General features: G+C 39.3%; 2 protein-coding genes across 6 annotated transcripts in view; one reads left to right on the top strand and one right to left on the bottom strand.

Annotated features, from left to right (window-relative positions):
• Window positions 1-21,671, top strand: part of ZFYVE9 (zinc finger FYVE-type containing 9) — a 95,389-nt gene extending 73,718 nt beyond the window's left edge. Inside the window, exons 11-19 of the mRNA XM_030572109.1 lie at window positions 4,463-4,687; window positions 5,366-5,448; window positions 6,032-6,136; window positions 10,215-10,365; window positions 11,951-12,031; window positions 13,352-13,514; window positions 15,260-15,365; window positions 17,705-17,881; window positions 18,656-21,671. Coding sequence (XP_030427969.1) covers window positions 4,463-4,687; window positions 5,366-5,448; window positions 6,032-6,136; window positions 10,215-10,365; window positions 11,951-12,031; window positions 13,352-13,514; window positions 15,260-15,365; window positions 17,705-17,881; window positions 18,656-18,817 — 1,253 coding nt within the window. The 3' untranslated portion in view covers window positions 18,818-21,671. The remainder of the gene's footprint in view (window positions 1-4,462; window positions 4,688-5,365; window positions 5,449-6,031; window positions 6,137-10,214; window positions 10,366-11,950; window positions 12,032-13,351; window positions 13,515-15,259; window positions 15,366-17,704; window positions 17,882-18,655) is intronic.
• The window catches only part of CC2D1B (coiled-coil and C2 domain containing 1B), a 70,304-nt gene continuing 69,046 nt past the window's right edge, over window positions 21,372-22,629 (bottom strand). For all 5 annotated transcript variants that reach the window (XM_030572114.1, XM_030572110.1, XM_030572111.1 and 2 more), the window contains one exon: window positions 21,372-22,328. The gene's annotated coding sequence lies outside the window, so the exon portion shown is untranslated. The remainder of the gene's footprint in view (window positions 22,329-22,629) is intronic.

The following is a 22,629-nucleotide window of genomic DNA, read 5'->3' as shown; positions in this document are numbered from 1 at the left end:
TTTGTTTTCTCAAACCTGGCATCTTTTAAAGCACGTTGAACCAAAGTGTTAGATATATGATTCTCTCCTGTGTATGTATTTGGCCCTCACTACCACGCTGTCTGGTTTGTGTCTCACATTTTTAAGCAGAGAGTATGAAATTTTTTGTAGAAATTCAACTGGCCTGATTTCCCCCAAGTATTATTGATTCAGTTCTATTGCTGCAGGATTAAGTTGCACAAATTTCCACCTTTATGACTGGCATTTAATCTTAGGCAGTCCTTGATGGTGATTACTGTTCATGATGAAATGAGGGCTGACTTTGCAACTGAGGCAGCTCCCACTCCACTTAATTGCATATTAACATATTAAGAAATGATATTGGGAGCAATTATCTGACATGGAATTCATCAAACGATATGGAAGACATCAATTTTAAAAAGCTCCACCCATATGGTTTCACTGAGCACTAAGTAGGGACATCTCATTTTGTATGTTATAAGGATATGGGTGCATGAGAATATACTGGCACCTAAAAATCTGTTTGTAAATAATAAGGTAGAGAACTTGAGTTGGAAGCCAGCCTGTCCTCAGTTAAAATAGGGAAATAGCTGAAACTGGAAAGTTGTGTAAAGCAAGTAATGAAGAAACATGGTGGTCCTTTCCCTCCCCTTTCCTGGTATGAACTAGTTTAACCAATGAGGTCAAAAAGTATTGTCTAATAAATATACAAAATTTGTTGCTCATTAAGCGAAAAAGACTCAGTGAAGAACTAAAGACAGTCGGAATAGGCCTTCAGGAGGAAAGTCACACCAATGGACTGGCGTGTGATGATTTTTTGTTGTTGTTTTTTTAAATAAATCTATAGAGCTGCTTGGGATTTAAGGTCAAGGGTAATCCAGTATAACAGAGTACTTAGTTGGTATTGAACTTCTGCAAAGCTGCTTTAGATGCATCATGCACACCTATGGCAATTTATAAATAATATTAATCTTATTACATCACATGCATGTGGCAGCTACTAGCAAAGGCACCTTTCTCTGTATTTTGGAACTACTCTAGATTTGTTTCTTTTTACAAGGAAGTTATAAGATAGTCTAAGTTAAATTATATGCTTTTGAGAAGGATAGCCTAGTTGAGGTTCCTTTATTTACAACTGCATTTTCGCTAGAAGCTTCTGAAATAACTAAGTGTTATCTGCGGAGTAAATAATAGGATCTGGCTGTGGTTTATGGTAACAGGGTATTGGATGATTGAGTTGTAGTTTCCACTCTTGCTGGGTTTATAACCTGACTTTCAATTTGGGTTGGGATGAAAATTGTCCTGTAGGCAGCCAAAGTATGCATCCCTTGAGCTGTTGCCTTCAGAATGCTGGTGCCTTTCACTTCTGATTCAATACTTGGCTTCAGTCACAAATGGAAATGTTTGGTCTCTTCATTATCTCTGTTGGACAGTAATCCATGTCACAGAACTGTACAATAGTATATAGCTTTATTTCCTATTGTCTTTTGTACAAACAGTACACGAGGGAGATGTATAGAATTAAATAGCTACACTTAAAATAATTCAAAGACTCATCTATTTTAAGGTTAGAAGATACTATTATGATAATGTAATCTCACTGAAGAACTTCAACCATAATTTTTACATTGGGCTCATAACATTTATTTGAATAATAGTAGAGGAGAAAAGATAGGCAAGAAAGAAATGTTTTCCGTGACTTGGAAATGGGCAGAGAGCCAAGACATATACTTGAAAGCTGTTTCAGAGGAAAGAGAGAGCTCTTTCCTGGGCATTTTTTTTTTTCCATAATTTTCATTCACTATTTAAACTTGGCACCTAGACACTAGAGCTCCATCTGCTGCTTCCTTTGTTCCTTCTGGTGCAGTGAATCAACAGAGAGAAAGAGGAAGGGGAGGGCGAGGGGTCCATTGGGGTGTCTGCCCCTTCTATTTATAGTCTTGTCCACTAAGAGGCATTTCCAGCAGGGAGCATGGCACCTGGGAGACTGTGTGGATGGGAACCCCATGCTGCTGCTTTGCTAAAAATGTAGATTTTCTACCCATGCCCCTTTTCCTGCCAGTGAATAGCCACTTAGCAGGTAATGGCCCATTGACCTTGTTTAGACCTGGCTGAGGCATAAGCCTGTGCCTTTGTCTCTGAAGAACTGGTTTGGCCACTCCCCAGACTTGGAAGATGTTTAAGGCCTTGTCTACACTAGCAGGGTAAGTCAAACTAAGTTACGCTACTCCAGCTATATGAATAACATAATTGAAGTCAAAAGCGACAGAGTCTCCTGTGGCACCTTATAGACTAACAAATGTATTGGAGCATGAGCTTTTGTGGGTGAATACCCACTTCGTCAGATGCATGTAATGGAAATTTCCAGAGGCAGGTATAAATATGCAGGCAAGAATGAGGATAAGATAATGAGGTCAGTTCAATCAGGGAGGATGAGGCCCTCTTCTAGCAGTTGAAGTGTGAACACCAAGGGAGGAGAAACTGCTTTTGTAGTTGACTAGCCATTCACAGTCTAAAATCCTGAGCTGATGGTGTCAAATTTGCAAATGAACTGAAGCTCAGCAGTTTCTCCTTGAAGTCTGGTCTTGAAGTTTTTTTGCTGTAGGATGGCTACCTTTAAATCTGCTATTGTGTGTTGAAGTGTTCCACAGGTTTTTGTATATTGCCATTCTTAATATCTGACTTGTGTCCATTTATCCTTTTACGTAGGGACTGTTCAGTTTGGCCAATGTACATAGCAGAGGGGCATTGCTGGCACATGATGGCGTATATAACATTGGTGGACGTGGAGATGAATGAACTGGTGATGTTGTAGCTGGTCTGGTTAGATCCTGTGATGGTGTCGCTGGTGTAGATATGTGGGCAGAGTTGGCATCAAGATTTGTTGCATGGTGTGTGGTTGCTGGTGAGAATATGCTTAAGGTTGGCGGGTTGTCTGTGGGCGAGGACTGGCCTGCCTCCCAAGGTCTGTGAAAGCGAGGAATCATTGTCCAGGATGGGTTGTAGATCACTGATGATGCATTGTAGAGGTTTAAGCTGAGGACTATAGGTGATGGCCAGTGGAGTTCAGTTGGTTTCTTTCTTGGGCTTGTCTTGCAGCAGGAGGCTTCTGGGTACACGTCTGGCTCGTTGATTTGTTTCCTTATTTCTTCGTGCAGGTATCATAGTTTTGAGAATACTTGGTGAAGATCTTGTAGATGTTGGTCTCTGTCTGAGGGGTTGGAGCAAATGTGGTTGTACCTGATTCATTAAACAAAAGTGTCCAGTTTCTGCATTAGAGTCCATGTAAGGTCATGAAAGCCCTGAAAACAGGTTTTCTGTTAGGGGTTTTCATAGCTTGAGGCACTGTGGAAGCCAAACTTTCAGTGGATCCCTAATCTCAATGTAATACACCTCTTGAATTGCACCTCAATAACAAAACTGAAAGCAAGCTCCATTCATACTCAAGGTGCATATCAAAGTAACTGTCTTTTTCTCTAAGTATGACTAGATAGCATAGTAAACATGTAGTCTATCCCGATGTTCATATACAAATTAAGAGTAAGGGCGTTGGTGCCTGTGTAGCTGTGTGCACAATCCCTGAGTTACACACATGGACCTAAATCAGGCAAGTACAGAAATGAATGTGTGTGCTCCTTTGTATATGTGTTTCTACGAATATGGCTTCGTAAATGTTTCAGGACTCATGGTGCTCATGTCACAAGTGGATATTAAGTGGAGCAGAATTGCTTTTATTTTTTTAAGGCCTCGTCTACACTAGAAAATTAGATTGGTTTAACTACATCGGTCAGTGGTGTGAAAAATCCATACCTCTTAGTGTCATAGTTAAACTGACCTAAATCGCTGTGTAGACAGCGCTGGGTCAACAGAAGAATTCTTCTGGCGGCCTATCTACTGCCTCTTGGGGAGGTGGATTACCTGCGATGAAGGGAGAATCATTCCTGTTGGCGTAGATAGTGTTCACCCTGAAGCACTACAGCTGCGCTGCTCTAGCATTTTAAGTATAGACAAGCCCTGTGTTTTTAAGCTTTAAGACTTAGTTATATCACATTGACCTCTAAGATGCTTGGGAAACCCAAAATGAGGGACATCACTGATGCAGCGGATCACAAAGCTTGACATGATGTGGGAATCGCTTAGTGCAAAACTTTTCTAAACTTGGTTTTAAGGACTGACATAATTTGCAATGGTTGAACAAATCTGTTGCCTCCCCAATATGTTTTGATGCATCTGTAGTCTGAGGTGGAAATTTCAGCACAAAGATACTGTAGAATAAGGGGTAACCTGAACTTTCTTGGGTAGCAAGTATTTTCATTCTGTAATGTGACGAATGGGAGTTAACTAAGGATGTAATTCCAGGAAGAAAAGTGTGTGTTTAATCTTATTTTTCTCTTTTAAAACCAGTTAGTGACTTTTTTGGTGGACTTTAGTGCAGTAAAATAATGAACTTCATGGTTCCTAGGTAATGTCGTGGGCAGCTTGGGACACTCCTTTTTCAGCCAGAGTTTTCTTGGCAGTAAGGAACATGGTGGATTTTTATATGTGACATCTACATATCAGTCACTGCAGGACCTGGTGCTCCCAACTCCACCCTACTTGTTTGGTATTCTCGTTCAGAAATGGGAGACTCCCTGGGCTAAAGTGTTCCCCATCCGACTGATGCTGAGACTTGGAGCTGAATACAGACGTAAGTAGCATGTGTAAGTAGCATGTGTTCTCTTAACTGTAGTAATATATATTATTGACTTATTACAGGAAGCAAGTGGCAGAATTTAATGTAAAATGATGAAGTCTGTAGGTGATTATTAAAACATTAACAACCACATTAATAAAGATCATTAATTTCGGCATTCATTGTTTGGCTGAGGGGTGTGTGTGTGTGTGTGTGTGTGTGTGTATAATTAGTTTAACTTTTATGTGTATCTGTTATAACTGATGAACACTGAAACAAGTGATCTGATATTCAAAGCTGCTGTGGTTCACAGGCTGTCATGGATTTCAGTAGCTCTGGGGACACAGTACTTTAGAAAATAAGGATTTAAGAGCCTTACTTTAGACATCCTTTTTGAAAATCTTGGCATAATTTTTATTTAGTTCATTTTTCCTCATAAATTTGCTGCAACATAATGTAACATGACCGAGCACATCCCTGTGCATGTTAAGTTGTATCATAGATAAAATTTTATAATATGGATAAGTATGCCAGGGAATGCAGGTATTTTGCTGCCATTGGCATGTCAGAAATGTACTTTTCGTCCTTCTGTTTAAATTTTCCTATATGAAGAGGCTTAGATTCAGTCCGTTTTTTGCATAACCTTTCAATAGGTGAATCTGAATCTGATTACTCATTTTTTAATTTTCCTAGTTTATCCATGCCCACTTTTCAGCGTCCGATTTCGTAAGCCATTCTTTGGGGAGACTGGACACACGATTATGAATCTTCTTGCAGTAAGTGATGAGTGGGGTTTTTGTTTGTTTGTTCTGTCTGTATATCTGGAAGGGAATGTTGTACTCTAAGATTATCTTCATTTATTTGTATAGTAACTAACTTGCAAAACACTGTTATTGTGGTATTTGGGTGGTGGCCTATTGTCTAATCAGACAGCAACTTTTGATGATGCAATAAATATTAATGATGTGCCCAAATCAGAACTCTGGGTCTTGAACCACTGTGAATTTTTGGATCTGGATCTAAATTTTGCTGCTCAGATCACTGTTAAAAAATTCTGTGATTATAGAAAGTTCTAGCTGGAGCTAACTTGTTAATTCTTAAGTGTAGGGAATTCTCCATTTGGTACATGCCTTACTCTTACTCCTGGTGAATCTGAGGTCTCTGTCTAATCTAGCAGAATGCAGAAAAAGATCAAGTTTTCCTATCTAGAGTAATGGTGCATGAGTCAGGAGAATATTAAATTTTATGCATTATACTCCTATTTAATAGTTCTGTACCTTGGTCTCTTTCTGAAAGGAGAACTACCCTATGTCACTAATAACTACGTTGTTTCACTTCTTTGTTCCTCTAAAACACAAGGACTTCAGAAATTACCAGTATACGTTGCCAGTGGTCCAAGGTTTAGTGGTTGATATGGAAGTGAGAAAAACCAGCATCAAAATCCCCAGCAACAGATATAATGAGGTAATACTTAGAGTAAATATATATGTGTAGTCTAGTACAATTTAAAGATGAGAGAGACTGGGTCCAAAGGAATTTATTGTGTTTGCCACTGCCAGTGAAAACTGCCTCAGAATTAAACTATAAATGTATTATGTATAAATTTTTTATATATGAATTGCCTACAGAAATGAGTTATGCACAGATCAGTTCAGTGTGGCATTAGTTAAAAATAATGAATTAGTTGCTCTTCTTTAAACAGAGACTATTACTTTTAAATAAACTTCAAATGTAATTAATTGAAAATCTGGGGTTAGAGAGTTGCACATACTATTCTGATTTGAGTAAAATCAGTTAAATAACACATGCTGTATGGGTGTAAAGTGAGGAAAAAATGAACTTTCTTCAAGTACATGTTGTGTATTCGTAGTGTTTGTGAAGCTATTTGTTGGATCTTTGAAGATTTTAATGCAAAATATATCTCTGTACATTTGAAATAAGAGTTTGATTTAATTGCATGAGAAAAGCTTCAGCTGTCCTTTAGACTTAGCTGATGTTCACAGTCAAACTGTTGAGTGACAATCATTGTTGAGTGATTTGAACAATATTGGGGACCAAACAATGGAGTGGTAATAATTCAGTGGCGATGTATCTAAAGGGCTAGTGACAAATGATCTCCTTGAGGTTTTAAAGGAAATCAGTAGCGGAGACAGGAGTCCGTCTTATGGTTTCCATCTATGATATAGCACCAAATAAGAATGAAACACAGAATTGGAGAGAAATGGATTTTGATACTTGCCAAATAGAAATGGAGCATCAATTTGAGAAAAGGATGCATTTGTATTAATTCTTTCGAAGAGAAATGATCTGTCCAGGTAGATTCCTGCAAGCACTAGAGAGGTTTGCAAACAGAGAATTTCTTATAGATACAACAAATAAACTTGGGCACTAGACTAGGATTAGCCCTTTAACATCCTGCTGATTGGTCACTTGAAAAAAATACCTGAACGAACAGCTTCTGGGTTATGGATATAAGGGGATCACCAAATTTGAATTTTCTTGAGGAAAAACTAATATAAGTATAAAGGGGTTGCACAGGACCAGTCCCTCCACAGTTCTGTTCAAACAGAACAGATATCAAGATTCCACAAGCACTGCAGAACTTATTTGATAAGGTGAAGGCTTGAAATTGTAGGATGCAGTGTGGTTCTTAATGAATTTAAAAATTGATTTTGGAGGTGAACTAGAATTGTCCATTTATCTGGAGGGAAGCCCTGAATTCAGTGTATTATTGAACAAAATATATGGAAGAACTTACTTTCAAAATAATTTCTTGACTAACCTCTCTTAGTTTAAATGTATAATGGTTGAAATATGACTTAATTTGAGAGTTTGAGCTATTCCATTATTTGAACCAATGTAAATTAGGAACAGATAACTCCAGGAAGGTAAGAAAGTCAAATTCAATTTAAAAAGGAAAAAGGAATTGTTAATATAAAATAACCATTGCAAATTTGAACACACAATCTTGAGAAATGCTAGGGTTCAAATTCTCAAATAATACTAACTTTGTCAACTATATATATTAAATTTAATTTGAATTTTGTCTAATTAATAATCCAAAATGGTAACTGTTGCTACAATGCTAAATTTTGCATTTCTTGACCTCTTGTATTTACATTTATAACATTAATGTTGTAAATAGAGCTATATGCTGTATGCATTTAATCCTTTTTCCTTCAGGGATGGGGTGGGGGCAACCGGAGTCCATCACCCAGCCTCTGGAGAGGCTAGGATCTCTGAGAATACTTCTCCTGCCGCATGCATTGATGTACCAAGGAATGCCTTGATGCATTGAATGTAAACCTTCTAGCTCTAATGGGATGCTGGGTGGAGAACTGAGGGAAGGGGAGTATGTGGAGGGTAGGGGCACTTACAATGCATCAGTGAGAGGGATATAGTAGTATACTAATTTTACAGATTGGGAAACTGAAGACAGCAGCTAAATGACATGCCCAAAGGCATAGAGGGGACCATGACAGAGCCAGGATTAGAACTGAAGTGCTCCTAGCTCCCAGTTCTGTGTTCAGACCATACTGGCTCCCAAGAAGTAATATGCATTCCTTTGAGAAGAGAACAAGCAATTGCCTTATAAGAGTTGTGCCTAAAATGTATCACTTTTGCAGACTTGTTTCAGACCTCATCGAGGTGTTTCCTGTGCAGAATGGCATTTTTAAAAGCTCTTATAGCATCAGAGCAGATGCTGCATTTCATATAAGGTTTTATATAACTGAATTTCATATTAGGTTTTCCATACAAAATGCATTCCAACATGCTTTAGAGTGGAAATAATAGCGGGGAGAGTGAAAATATGTATATAGGCAATGGGAAAAGCTATTTTTAGATGAGATTTGAGAAGATGGAGTTACTGAGGCAGAAAGATACAGGAAGGCTAGTAACTGAATTATAAGGTGTATTAATTCTTGACTGCCATTGTGAAGGGGAACCCCCCCCCCATTTCAGCCGGTATGGATCTAAACCTATTGTACTTGAAGATTGTATATGCAATACACAATAGATGGTAGTTAATTTCACTATGGTTTAACTGTTTGTCCAGGGTTTGTTTATTTGTTATCTTCAGTTTTGTATTGTTTGCTAACTGTGCTAAACTGAAGCTTGCGGAAATGCCTGTCGTAAAAAGATGTATCAGCACCTCTGTATTAGGTTGGGTTCAGTTTTCGGCTTGAAGCCGGGATTCAGCCTCTTGATTATGTGAAGAATACAATGTGTCTTCCTCAAAATTTACAGCACAGGAAAAATTGACATTTCTGGAGATTCTCAATTAATCTGTTTTTAAACATGAGACTTTTTTGAGAACTTTTTTTTTTACCTCTTTTCTAACTAAAGGCTGGTTTATATCATTCAGACTGTCCATTCAGTTAAAACTATTGAAATCTCATGCACGGGCTACATTTGGGGAGTGTGCCTGTAATTAAGCAAAGGTATTAACAATTACTGTATTCGGTCTTTGTCTTTACACTCGTAATTTTCCAGTACTCAAAATGATTGCCATTTCCTCTAACTTTCACTGGGACTTAAAGATACCCCGTTGCATTGAAGTTACTCCTGCCCTCAGTACAGATGCCTGTCATTTAACTAATGCCCTGCCATGTGAAAGTGAGGCTGCCATGTTGTTTCTAATGGGACTGAGGGCAAGTGGTGCCATTTCACTGAAGTCTTGCCTTTGGAACATGAGGTGCTGAAACCAATAATGAAACACACTACAGTAATTCCAAACCTTAACTATGATTTCATATCTCACCCCCCCCCCCCCAAACACACCACACACTTAACCTGTGCATATATGTGAGTGTTGAATATTTGCCGATATTGTAATTAAGGTTTTGTGTTGTACTGAGCAGGAGATTAATGTGTTGTGTGTAATGGGCTTCCTTTTCACTTGGAGTCAAAAGAGAGTGTGTAGTGTCTGGTGCTGTCAGTGAAAATGTGTTGATGTGAGCACGAGGGTTCGTTAAGAAGTGTCCCATAATATGATATTTTCCTTGCTTTTTTGGGTTTCATTGAGAGGTTGTTACAATTAATCTTATATGCAGTAGTGTTTTAGCTATGTTGGTCTCAGAATATCACAGACATCAGGTGGGTGAGGTGATCTCTTTTCTTGGACTTACTTCTGTTGGTGAGACAAACGTTTGAATTTACAGAGTTTACACAGTCCAGACCTGAAGAAGTGCTCTGTGTAAGCTTGAAAGCTTGTTTCTCTCAGGAACAAAAGTTGGTCCAATAAAAGAGATTACCTCATCCACCTTGTCTCCACAATTAATCTTACATGCGTATGCTCCTAAATTTCATTCTCTTTCAGTGAGACTTAAGCACTTTTGAAAATGGGCATAGGTGCTTCTGAAAATTTTATGATGTGAGTGTTGTTGCCAAGTTTGCTAGTCTTTGCAAAGGTGTCACAGTTGAATACATTCTAATAAGATTCTTCAACCAGATTAAACCACGCAAGCCACTGTTTATGCTAATAACCCATGTGAAGGATTTGAGGCTAAATGAAAGTGATAAACTTTCTTTTTGTTTGCAGATGATGAAAGCCATGAACAAGTCTAATGAGCATGTCCTAGCCGGGGGAGCATGCTTCAATGAGAAAGCAGACTCTCACCTAGTGTGTGTCCAGAATGATGATGGGAACTACCAGACGCAGGCCATCAGTATTCATAATCAGCCAAGAAAGGGTGAGATGGGACAGGTCTAAGGGAGCAGATGGAGGCTTTTCCCACCCAAAGCGCCTTGCATGACTTTCTTTTGTCTATTGTGCTGTTATTAAATATGTAAATATGCCAAAACAGGTTTTGCCATTAATTCATGGACCTTCTGAAATTAATATTTAGCACAGAAACCAGTTACAATTGTATGACTAGAGAGCTCCTGCTACTTGATGGGGCCATGGCTTCCATACATGCAGCATAATGGGAAGGCCCAATGCAAATATGTGAATAATAAGAAAGTGCCCTATTTGCCTGTGGATTACCCTGCCCATCCTCCTGGCACTCCTTTTCAATGTCCACAGTTGAATCTGGTGTTTGAAGTACACCTCTACCCCTATATAACATGACCTGATGTAACACGAATTCGGATATAACGCGGTAAAGCAGTGCTCCAGGGGGGCGGGGTTGCGTGCTCCGGTGGATTAAAGCAAGTTCAATATAATGTGGTAAGATTTTTTGGCTCCCGAGGACAGTGTTATATTGGGGTAGAGGTGTATTGCATACTGTTGATGTGGATTTTTGTTCCCTATCTGTGGTTCAGATCACACCTCTCTATGGTTACTGGTGGTGGTCAGAATTTGTCCAGCTGAGATTTGAGTTGGCATCTTGCCAGTTCAAGAGCCTCACATAACTGACATAAAATAAAGCAGGTTTTCACACCCCTCAGGAATGTAGTTATACAGAGGTAAGTTTGTAGTGCAGATCTAGCCTTAATGTACCTAACCCCTCCTCACGGAGAACTGCAAGAGCTTTGTGTGTGTATGTTAATTAGACCATTTGATTTTCAGGCTTCATTTTTTATTAAGACCCGGTGAAATGATGCAATAGCAACTTAACATTTTAAGAATTAAAATGTTAGGGCTTTTTTTTTTTTTTTTTACCAGATGTCAGAGTTGATAATCTTATGTAGAAGCTCCATGATGTCTCCAAATGAGTACAATTTTTTTTTCTAACCCTGAACATTCATGATCTTCACTCACAACTTCAGGATATGCGTTGGCATGTTGGTTCCTTTAGGGCTGGCACTAATTTCTAAGTAGTATTTTCTGTGCATAGAGCATGGGAGGATGGATTTCAAGGAGCTCTGTTGTGGTACTGAAGACACAATGGCCATTCAAAGGGCTTTTGCTTTTAAGCTGGCTGGCAGCTAGTTTAGAAAATTTGAGCCACTCTCCTGACTGGTCGGTAGTACAATGTCATCAGCAAAAAGCCCAAGTAAGATTGTTTCTAATCGCCTGAGGACTTTTTAAAGGTCATAATGTGCATGCTAACCCCTAAAACAAACCCCTCATTGTTAGTGAAAAATAAACTAATTAAATATTAATATTCTTTAAGGTTGGCAAAAATTGTCATCAGGTTTAGAATATCGTCAGACAAGGGCACCCTTGCTGCCCAAGCATCTGAAACACACTGGAATCATAGTAACTTTGTGCTACATAATTCCTTATTTAGGTTATTAGCTTCTCTGTGGATGATACAGCTACAATACCTGATTCTTGCATAAGGCATTGCTTTGACAAGAGCCTCTCTAAAATCAGTCTTGTTATTGCAGTGACTGGTGCCAGCTTCTTTGTGTTCAGTGGAGCTTTAAAAGCCTCTTCGGGCTACCTTGCCAAGTCCAGCATTGTAGAAGGTAAGGAATGAACAGCTTGCTCAAAGAACATTGCTTCCCTCCTGAAAACTGTATATTTGAGCAGTATGCACAGCTTAGTTCTTGTGCCCTGGGTATTTGAGAATCACTCTGGTTACTCAGTGTTATCTGACTCTTCAGCTAAACACAATTTTCCATTATGGCCTGTAACTTAATTTAACTGAGAAAATGAGAATAACTAGTCCAGATGCCCTGGGACACCAGTACAAGAAAATGAGGGTAAACGTGAAATACTTGGCTCCTGTGCGGGGGATCAGAGCTTACAATCCTTGACTGAAGTAGAAAATTGCAAGCATGAGAAACTTGGAGTTTATCTCCATAGCAAGAGATGAAGCCCTGCTGTGCATTAGCCTGTTCATTTTAGCCTTGCAGTGGGCAAGCTTATAAATTTCTGAGGTTTGTATCCTAATACGCTGTTAGGGGATAGCGTAAAAGGTCAAGCTTGTTTAAACGGGGTTGTCACCATAGTTCATTCCTCCTTTGCCATCAGAGTCAGATGATGGAGCTGAGTCTCCAGTTTGTGCTCTCTCTCCTATATTTTTGAGGGAGGGTCATGGCTTATAAAAGTGCCACATTAAAACAAGGCTGAGTATATGTTGTTTTGCTGCATTCTTTACTTAAACCAGATATGATTTTTTTAGTTCAGGATGCTGGGTTGGAAACTCATCAGCTGGAGAGTTGGGATTCCTCAAGGAATTAGTAACTTGCTGTTTTATGGAACTGTTTGTTACCAAGTTACTTGTGAAAACACAGTTTATTCAGGCTGGTAATATCCAAAAGCTGTGACTTATTTTTGTTTAACAGCCTGTGTGAAATGAGTTGCTGGCTGTGGTGGGATTCCTGGTGGGCAAGTGTCCACATCACAAACAACACTGTTACTGCTGGAATCCTTCTTGCTGGTCTCATTGGAGGCCAAATATTTGAATGATCATGATGGTTTACCTCTCGTATCTTGAGGTGGGATTTCCAGAACAGGGGTGCAGTGCAGTGGCAGGGCTGTGCGTGTAAATTCATGGTTGCCATTGCTAAGGTTGAATCTGTTCTGTAGGTAGACTTCAGCTTCCACTGGTATGTCCTGCAGGCTGTGTTCATAAATGTTACATGGTATAAACGACGTGTTGAGGATGGGAATGCTACTAAGCCAACAGCTTTCTATAGCGTTACTACTTGTGGCCTTTCAAATAGATATTGCACGTTGACATTGAATCATAATAGGAAGAATGCTTTGAGCTCTCTTGTGAATGTTCTTTCTTAAATGTGGCTGTTGGTTGTTTCTGATCATGATAATTCTTGATTCTTTAGATGGTGTAATGGTCCAGATAACTGCTGAGAACATGGACTCTTTGAGGCAGGCTCTGAGAGAGATGAAAGACTTCACTATTACTTGTGGCAAAGTAGATGCTGAAGAGCCTCAGGAACACGTTCATATTCAGTGGGTGGATGATGACAAAAACTTTAACAAGGGGTGAGTAGATGAAAAATCCCTTGACACTTCTACAGTGTTTATTTGGCTGTTTTGTCTGCTGCTGTGTGTCTGTATAGCATACTAAGAGCATGTTCTATCTATGAAGAAGAATCCACATGCTTTGTGATTTTTAAAGTGCTCCAAGTTTCCCAGATAACATTTGTGACAAGAAAAAGGAAGTCTAATCATTGAAGCATTTGACTTTTTCCAAAATAATTCTTTATTATATATGTTTGTTAAAATTCTGAGGAGCTGATCCTGAAAGGTAAAGAGTGACTTCCTCGAATCAGTATGGACTGAAGGTGCTTAGCCCCTTGCAAAATTGCACCATTAGTTTGAGGGATCAGACTTTTGAATTCGTTTTTAAAATGGGGCTGAGGTAAATAGAACTTCAGTGCATCAGTTTAGAAAGTTATCAAGGCTACAGAAAGATTTCTGCTATTGCAAATTTCCAGTTATTTTAAACCATTATACTGGTTGTAAAAGGCCACCTCGCTGCTAATTTTTGAGTGCTGAATCGTGCACGCTAGGAAAGTTTCTTATTCCTTCCACTAAGGTGGTGTTGTGGGTAAAATCTGATACGTGCTGGACAGCAGCAGTGAATCTATAACCTTGAATCTGAAACCTTAACAATCAATGCAAGATGGCGAGTACCTGGCAATTTAAGCAGTAGGGCATGCAATGTGATGGTTGAAAACTTGAAGAAGCATGGATAGTAGCAGCAGACTAGAAAAGGAGACCGTTCTTTAGGTAAAGATATTTCACATGTGTTTGGGACCGTTTGTGGAATCCCACAGAAGTCACCATTTCAGGGCATTAGTTGGGCTGCTTGTTCTTTTAAATTCAGAGTAGTAACATTTTAAACATGACTGAATTGTATTATTTGATTTGATATTTATAAATAAATAAAATTCCAATAAATGTGCAATAAATCTACATAGGTTTCTGTATGTTCCATGTGTAGAAAGCTTATCAGTCCCTTGTGAGGTCACAGCTCAAACATAAGGCTATTGCAGACCTAAGGCAAGCTACCTCTCTACCCTCTAGCCTCAACTCCACCTAGTTTAGGAGGATTTCAAGTCTAGATACTATATCTGATTGTTTCCTGTGTGATATGGCAGAAAGCACTGCACTTTTCAGCTGTCTCCGTTGTATTTATCTGGGGTAGACTCTCAACACAGCAAGAAGACCATTTCAAAAAGCCTGATTACTGTAGAGATCCATGCACCTGTTCACACCACCACAATTGGAATTAGCGATGATATTCAGTACATTGAGAGAGATCTTTCTCTGGAGATCTCCCTTCTGGGATAGTTTGTGTTTGTCCATTTTAGCAAATGTGGAGTGCTCACTTTTCAAATAACCTGCAGTGGGGTCACTTTGAAAGTCAAAACAAGTGCCCTTCACAACCCTTATACACCTCTACCCCGATATAATGTGACCCAATATAACACGAATTCGGATATAACGCGGTAAAGCAGCGCTCCAGGGGAGCGAGGCTGCACAGTCCGGCGGATCAAAGCAAGTTAAATATAATGCCGTTTCACCTATAACGCGGTAAGATTTTTTGGCTCCCAAGGACAGCGTTATATCGGGGTAGAGGTGCATGAGGTATTCCTTTACAATGTCCTCTGTTCTGCTAATCTACTCAGATGGCCAAATTTGGAATCATGTTTTATATGATGGCATTTAGTGTTTGGAGGCATTCTGCTAACTTAAAGTTGTTTTTCCCTTCCTCTTTCTAGTGTTATAAGCCCCATTGATGGCAAATCCATGGAGTCTATAACCAGTGTGAAGATATTTCATGGCTCGGAGTACAAAGCAAATGGAAAAGTCATTAGGTGGACGGAGGTAAGAAAACAAAACTAATCTGCACATAAAACAAGAGTCTTGGTGCTTTGTGACTAAGGAGCTATAGAATGTAGCCTCCCTTTGACCAGAAACCAACTCTACTTGCTCTGCCCACCAAACTGAAAGCAGTAAGATTTTTATGGGGAAACAACAGTGGCCTTTGCACTAGGGATGTAAATATCCATTAAAAGAATTAACCATTTAAACAACTAAAATGATGATGTTTAATTGCTTAACTGATTAAAGGGAGAAGGGCTTGGGCCGGCGTGGCTGGGGTTGGCGGGCCGGCATGGGTAGGGCTGCTCCGGCCGGCCGGTGCGGCGCCAGAGATGGGGGTTTATGACATATGCTTCCGGTTAATTGTTTAGTATTTTACTTTGCACCTGCCAGGAGGTTTTCAGTGACTGCATAATGTATAAGTGGCAATGTCATGCCACTGAAATGTCTTGAGGTGCTACAGAGCCCTGGAAATAAGTAATCACACATCACTGGCCATCCCACCTAGTGCACCTTTACTGAGTTTTGGGACAGTCTGCATTCAAGTTGAGGGTTGAGGAAAGTGCTGTAGCTTTCCATTATCTAAAGGGTGCAAGCCTGTGTATTTGTGTTGAAGTTCTGTTCAGCAAGAGCATTTAATGGGACAAAATCCCAAACAGTTTTAAAATATCAATTATTTTGAGCTGCAAGCTGCATCTTCCCAGAATAATATCCATTCCGTGTGGTGCAGTCAAACTGCCAGTGCCAAGGAACTCAAAGCTTCTTTTATAAAGAATTGGTTTTTTTGTAATACTTAAACTTAATCTTGCTCTTTATTGACCTATTTACAGTTTGGGGATGAAGCAACTTGAGCTCTGAAATGGCAGCAAAAACACAACAGGAAAAGACCACACTTGGTGAAAGAATTGTATGAAAAGTTAAAAACAAGATGCCATAGTATGAATGACTTGGGTTATTTGTTTTGTCACCCAGCATTGGCCATGGTGTTACTCGACTTACAGGGCTGGAGCTGTGGATTTTGCCAGCACAGAAGTGTTAATGTTAAATGGTTCTTTGCAAACTGTTTCAATTAATTTGCTTAGTGTTAACTGAAGGGAAACCAGGCCAATTTTAGCTGTGCCACTCATCAGACATGTATTCTTTTCCCAATATTCAGGGTGATTTGAGAGAATGTTGCAATGTTTAGTTAATAACTGTATAAAAAATTCTGGCTTCTTTCAGATTGCGGGGGTTTCTACCATAACACACTATGTATTCTGAAGTCACTTTAATAACAACACGCTTCAAAAATGATAGTGTAATTTTCTGAAGTGGAATGGATGTTTAGTCTACTTACAATGTTTTAAAAGTCTTTTTATTTAAGGCAAGAGTATGGAAATGCAGTCCCTTATACTACTAGGGTGTATTGTGAATTTCTGATTCAGTTAGAGCACACTCTTTTAAACAAAGTCCCTAGAGCACTTTGGGATCAATCTAGGAGTGAGAGATCAGGACCATTCCAGTCTGTATCCTTATAACTCTTAAACCCGTTTATCCCCGGTTATCAGACCTGGCTGATGGAGACTCATGCTGATGAAGACTGGAGTTACTTTAAATCCTGTGAACAGAATCAAATGTGAAACTTCTCCTTTAAATAATTATTTGACAGCTCCTGTGTTAAGTTGTTACAGATTCTAGCGCAGGGAGGGGTTGGCAACCTTTCAGAAGTGGTGTGCCGAGTCTTCATTTATTCACTCTGATTTAAGGTTTCACGTGCCAGTAATACAATGTAATGTTTTTAGAAAGTCTCTTTCTATACATCTATAATACATAACTAAACTATTGTTGTATGTAAAGAAAATGAGGTTTAAGAAGCTTCATTTAAAATTAAATTAAAATGCAGAGCCCCCCGGACCGGTGGCCAGGACCTAGGCAGTGTGAGTGCCACTAAAAATCAGCTTGCGTGCTGCCTTTGGCACACATGCCATAGGTTACCAACCCCTGTTCTAGTGAGTACCTCTTCCTGGTCACCCACTAGGACTGCTGTGAGGTGAATCCAAGTCTCTGTGCTCTGGAGCTTGAACAGAGTCCAGCCAGTGCCCACAGTCTCAGGCACACTCTCAGGGTGCAGACCTTCTATCTGGAGAGTAGCTCCTCTTTGAGTCTTCAGAAGGTCCCCAAATAATGTGAAAGGCTGATCAAAAACTTTTTGCTTCATGTTACATTTCTCTAAAGCAGCAGTGTCCTTTAGTAGCTGTGTTAATTGACAGTCTTTTATATTCTTTTTACACTCAGTCTGATGCTCTTTTTTGTAAAAGCTGGGTGGTAGGTCATGTTGATCGCTCCCTTTTTGTTTTGTTCAGGTGTTCTTTCTGGAGAATGACGACCAACATAATGGTTTAAGTGACCCAGCAGATCATAGCAGACTAACTGAGAATGTGGCCAAGGCTTTCTGTTTAGCTCTCTGTCCTCACCTTAAGTTATTGAAGGAAGATGGAATGACTAAGTTAGGTCTGCGTGTTACACTCGACTCTGATCAAGTAAGTTGTAAACAGTATCTGCTAGTTTAAGTTGTCAGTAATCTCGTTTTGGGGAGAGCTGAAAAGGGGACATGAGAGTTCAACCATTCTGTTGCTTGATTCTGGCGGCTAGGAATTGGCAACATTAAATGCCACTCAATGCTGCAAAATATTTTTTTCTAGAGGAAGAGGGTGATTTTTTTCTTTCCTGTGCTCATGTAACTGTAACGTAATTTTGACCTGTCACTCCTTGTTCTCAAAGGAAACCTGTACAACGCTTCCAAAAGATGAGCCTGGAACTTAAATTCCTAACGGCTAGACACCAAAAAAATCATGGTCTCTATAAAGAGACTGTTTTTATGGCTCCTCAAAGGTTTATTACAACCATTTGTAACATACTAACCCTCCTTTGTCCATGACTGCTGAGGTGTTAATTGCCGCCTCCATTTCAAGTGTTTTCTTGCAATATGTGGTAACCATTTATGCTTAACTATCTGTCCCATCTTGTATTTCTCTGTGACTCTCTGGTTACATTTTCCAGACCTGAAGAGCCCTGTGATGGCTTGTCTTTTCTAACCTTAGAAGTTGGTCTAATAAAAAGAGATTACATCACCCACTTTCTCTCTCATCTAAGTCTGAGGCATTTTTTGTTAGTTCACATTAGGTAGTGCTGTCTGCTTTTGACATCCATACTGGAACCCCTGAACTCCCAAAGCAATTGCATCACTTGCAATATGGTCAGAGATCCCGGTGGAATATCTGCTCTTTTAAAGTTTTCACTTTGTTATCTTTTAGGTTGGCTATCAAGCTGGGAGTAATGGACAGCCACTGCCCTCTCAATACATGAATGACCTGGACAGTGCCTTAGTTCCAGTGATTCATGGAGGAGCATGTCAGTTGAGTGAGGGGCCAGTCATAATGGAGCTCATCTTTTATATTCTGGAAAACATCTCATAAGAGGACTTCATTTTCTGTTCAGACCTGTTCCAGCAGCAGTTGTATCTGAATCATTTGCACTTTAAAACTGGAAGATTAAGCTTTTGTTAACACTATTGGGGGGCGGGGGGGGATTGTTCCATAATTCTAAATCTTCTATGCATTGTCAAACAAAGGATCAGGGCAGCTTCTATACTACAAAGTGTCTATGCTATCCTTGCAGCTCATACAGTTCTGTTACTGTTTAGAAAAATAATGCTCATATTTAAAGACAATTGCAGTCATGTACTCTAAATGCTCAAACGGGTGCAAAGCTCACTGGGGCATAAATAAAAGATGAAATGTCAAATTTGTACTGTTTCTAGATGGACATGTAAGAAGAAACAATCAAGACCTCCATTCTGACCTCATCGTAATGCCATTTGTGGTTATTCTGTAGACATTAAAAAGTAATGTTTACATTATTTTGACCAGATTATTGGTTGAAGTACATCAGAGACACTTTAGGATATGCCTAGAGCAATGCATGGGAAGGATACCTAGCCAAAAAAAAAAAGGCATATGAGGCTGACCCATCATTCATTCTGAATGAAAGAACAGGCATATCTCGGACGGTGGTATATAATTTAAACTTGCAGTTGTGTGTAGATTAGGCTAGTATACTTATTTTTCCCTACTTGTTACAAAAATTGTCACCTCAGATTTCTATAACCTAGAAAAACGTTGCCATTCTGTATTTTGTTTATGAATCTGTATGAATGTCAATGGTACATACCTGTCACAGGTAAAAGAAAAGTTAGCCCTAAAATGCAGTTATGGTATTCCTGTTCCCTGAGTAGGTCCTGCTTTATAAAGAAAAGTAACACCCAGGGCACTTTTGTAAGTCTCCTCATTACTGTAGTGTAACAATTTGCACTTCATATTAGCAGCACCATGTAACACTTACCCCCATAACAAAAGCACAAAGTGGCTGTTGTTGCATGTTGTGCTAAAAGAGAGGCTTTTGGTTCAGCTCAGAAAACTTGCACTTGGCTCACCTACAAACAAAGGGCAGTTGAGAGGGGAACAGCTGCTCACTTCTGCTACACAGCATTAGGAAAAGAACAGCAAGAATGTGGTTCCACATTCTTCCTAAATCAAATTTCCATCCAAAGAAAACAGCTAATAAGTGGAAAGAGCTGAAAGCAGGAGTAATGAGCTAGTTTAGCCATGCATAGGAGCTGCTACTTGACTTACCATCCTCTTCATGGGGATAACAGGCAGGGCTAACAAACCACCAGTAAATGGTTTTTTGGGGGATGGGAAGAGATGAGAAACACTGTTTAAAGCAGTATTTTAGTGAGTCTTTGAATCTGGCCACCTTTTAGTGCAGACCTCAGTCAATCCTGATTTGAAACTAATTTACAGTGTGGTTTGGGTAATGTGAAAAGAGCAGCATTTGCAGCAGAGTTAGAGGTAAGCTGATACGGTGCTTTAAGCAAGCAAATAGACAGCTGGGAGAAGGGAAACAACTGTACAGGTAGCAATGTATTTTACAAAAAGGTACAATAGCTGTATAGGTGCTGAATGGAATTGTGAATAAATGGCTACTGCTTTTTTAAAAACAGTAAAACTATCCACATACTGTCTTGAAAATTCCAGCTGCCACCTCAAGACATGTTTGGAAGGAAGAGTTGTAGAACTAGGTCCAACTGAATTAGTAAAAACAATCACTGGACGGGACAGCACTTAATCTCACTTTGTTTGCATGAAAATGAACCTTCTCTCTGTCATTTGGTAATAGGTGGCCATGTGCTACTCTTAAAATGTTTCTGGCTGATCAAAGTTTAAGTTCCTACACAGCAATCCAAGAGGGTTCCTGCATTTTCATTTGTTTTGCTACAAAGAAATGTAATTAAATTTGACTAGATTACTTTTAAATTCCCTACAACACATTTTGTTTTTGCACACTCTTGAGTGTTGATATACATGTCTACAGAGTAAGTAAAACTCTGTCTGAAAGCTCTTGATTGACAACTACCATAAAATCCTACTGCTGGAAACTCCACAGCAGAAGTTTTTCCAGTTACTTTAGTTCCATTAAGTTATGCTTACTGAGGCTAAAAAAAAAACCAAACAACAATCTGCTCTTCCTTACCCCTAGGAGTCACTTAGGTTTGGGTTATGGTTGTGCAAAACACTATTGACTGGTGACTGATTTGTTTGCTTCAATCATAGCCTTTTAAATGACCTTAAAATTACCATATTGTTAAGAAAATGAGTACTTGTTTTAGAAAAAAAATGTACTTTTAAAATTCAGTTAGTTAACACTGCAAAAAACTGCATATTATATTTTTATTTTCAACATGTAGTTTTGTATATTAAATTTATTGAAATTAAAAACTAAATACTGTATTGTTTTAATCCTACCAGGAAGCAGCAGTGCTGCCTTAGGTTGGAGAGTCTGTTGTCTATGAACTTGATCTACCTGACCATATGGTGCAGTAGCACTCTGACACCCCCATGCAGGCATAGCCTCCTTTTACTATCAATCATTTCTTCAGGCTCATGTAGTTTAAGAACACACATCAAGCAGTTTTGGTACCATATCATTTTATGTATAGTCCATAAAAAATTCTGCAAACAGCCATGATCCAGTTTTCCACACAAATAAGAGTGGCTATTTTTCAATCAATTAGTAAGTGGCCTAGTGAAACACTCCAAGCCTTCAGAAAACCCTGTGATGTTAAACAGGCCATATCAGGCTTTACTGATTCCCAAGCATTAAGAAAATGAAGGCACACAAAGCAGGCTGAGTTGGAACAAACAGTGGGGGGAACATGGCAGGCAACTAATAACCAATTCAAAACCCAGAGCTGCAACCATATTCTAAAAAAATCCTCATATCCTGTTGTTACCTTAAACCAAGGCACATCTAGTTAAGAGTGCAGCAAGAGCATGTAGAGGAGATGGGATACACTGCTGCTAAAGCTCTGCTTAAAGTGAACTATTTTCTTCATCCCAGGACACTTATAGGAGGAGCATACAGATCTTTAGAAGGGCCTGAGGGTGATCCTAAGACAAAGCAGTAGGTGGTATTCAATGCATAAGAGCATATATGCTTGAAAAGGAGTTGCTTCTCGCACAAGCTAGCCATGCTGGGAGCATAAGGTCTCATTTGCAAATTAATTACTTTGCCCTGCTCCAGTGAACTTTTTAAAGAGCAAACCATTAAAGGTTTCACACACCACTATGAAACAGTCCCTGCATAGGACAGTTATGATGAGCTTATGTAACATTCATTTGGTGCTAACATTAGTAGTCCCATCTTAAGGCAATTCAATCCATTTTGCATAGATCAGTTCCATTTTTCCCACTAGTAAGTTTCCAGGGCCTTCCAATATTTGCCTTATAAAACTCAACACACAGTAAGGCAGTTACCAAAATAAAGACATGTTATGTCCAGTAGTGCATTCATTTAACATCTTTGGTGCTCGCAGGTAGCAGTGTCCTATGTACAAACTCGATTCTGCAGCTTTTAGCATTCCTGGATCTGAAAAAAAACCATAACAACCATGTCTTGCCACAGTGCTAAGTAAGTATCCCACAATTAAGGCAACATGCTGTTGATATTGTTCTGTCTGATGGCTAACTAGCAGCCTTCATAGAAATACCAGGCAAAACTCTTCATTAAGTTACAATAAAGTGATTGAAGATTCAGAGTGTTAAATTATAGGTGACCAAAAGTTAGTGCTCTCAGCATCTCATGTCTAGTAATGTCACTGCTTCAAGTGTGGGGGCAAATACATTGGCCCTGGAGTATCTTAAGAGGTCTACAGCCATGCAGGCAAACT

Source organism: Gopherus evgoodei, chromosome 8 (assembly GCF_007399415.2).
Source record: "Gopherus evgoodei ecotype Sinaloan lineage chromosome 8, rGopEvg1_v1.p, whole genome shotgun sequence".
Classification (NCBI taxonomy): domain Eukaryota; kingdom Metazoa; phylum Chordata; order Testudines; family Testudinidae; genus Gopherus; species Gopherus evgoodei.
Note: the sequence above shows the minus strand (reverse complement) of the source record. Positions and strands in the feature narration are given on the sequence as shown.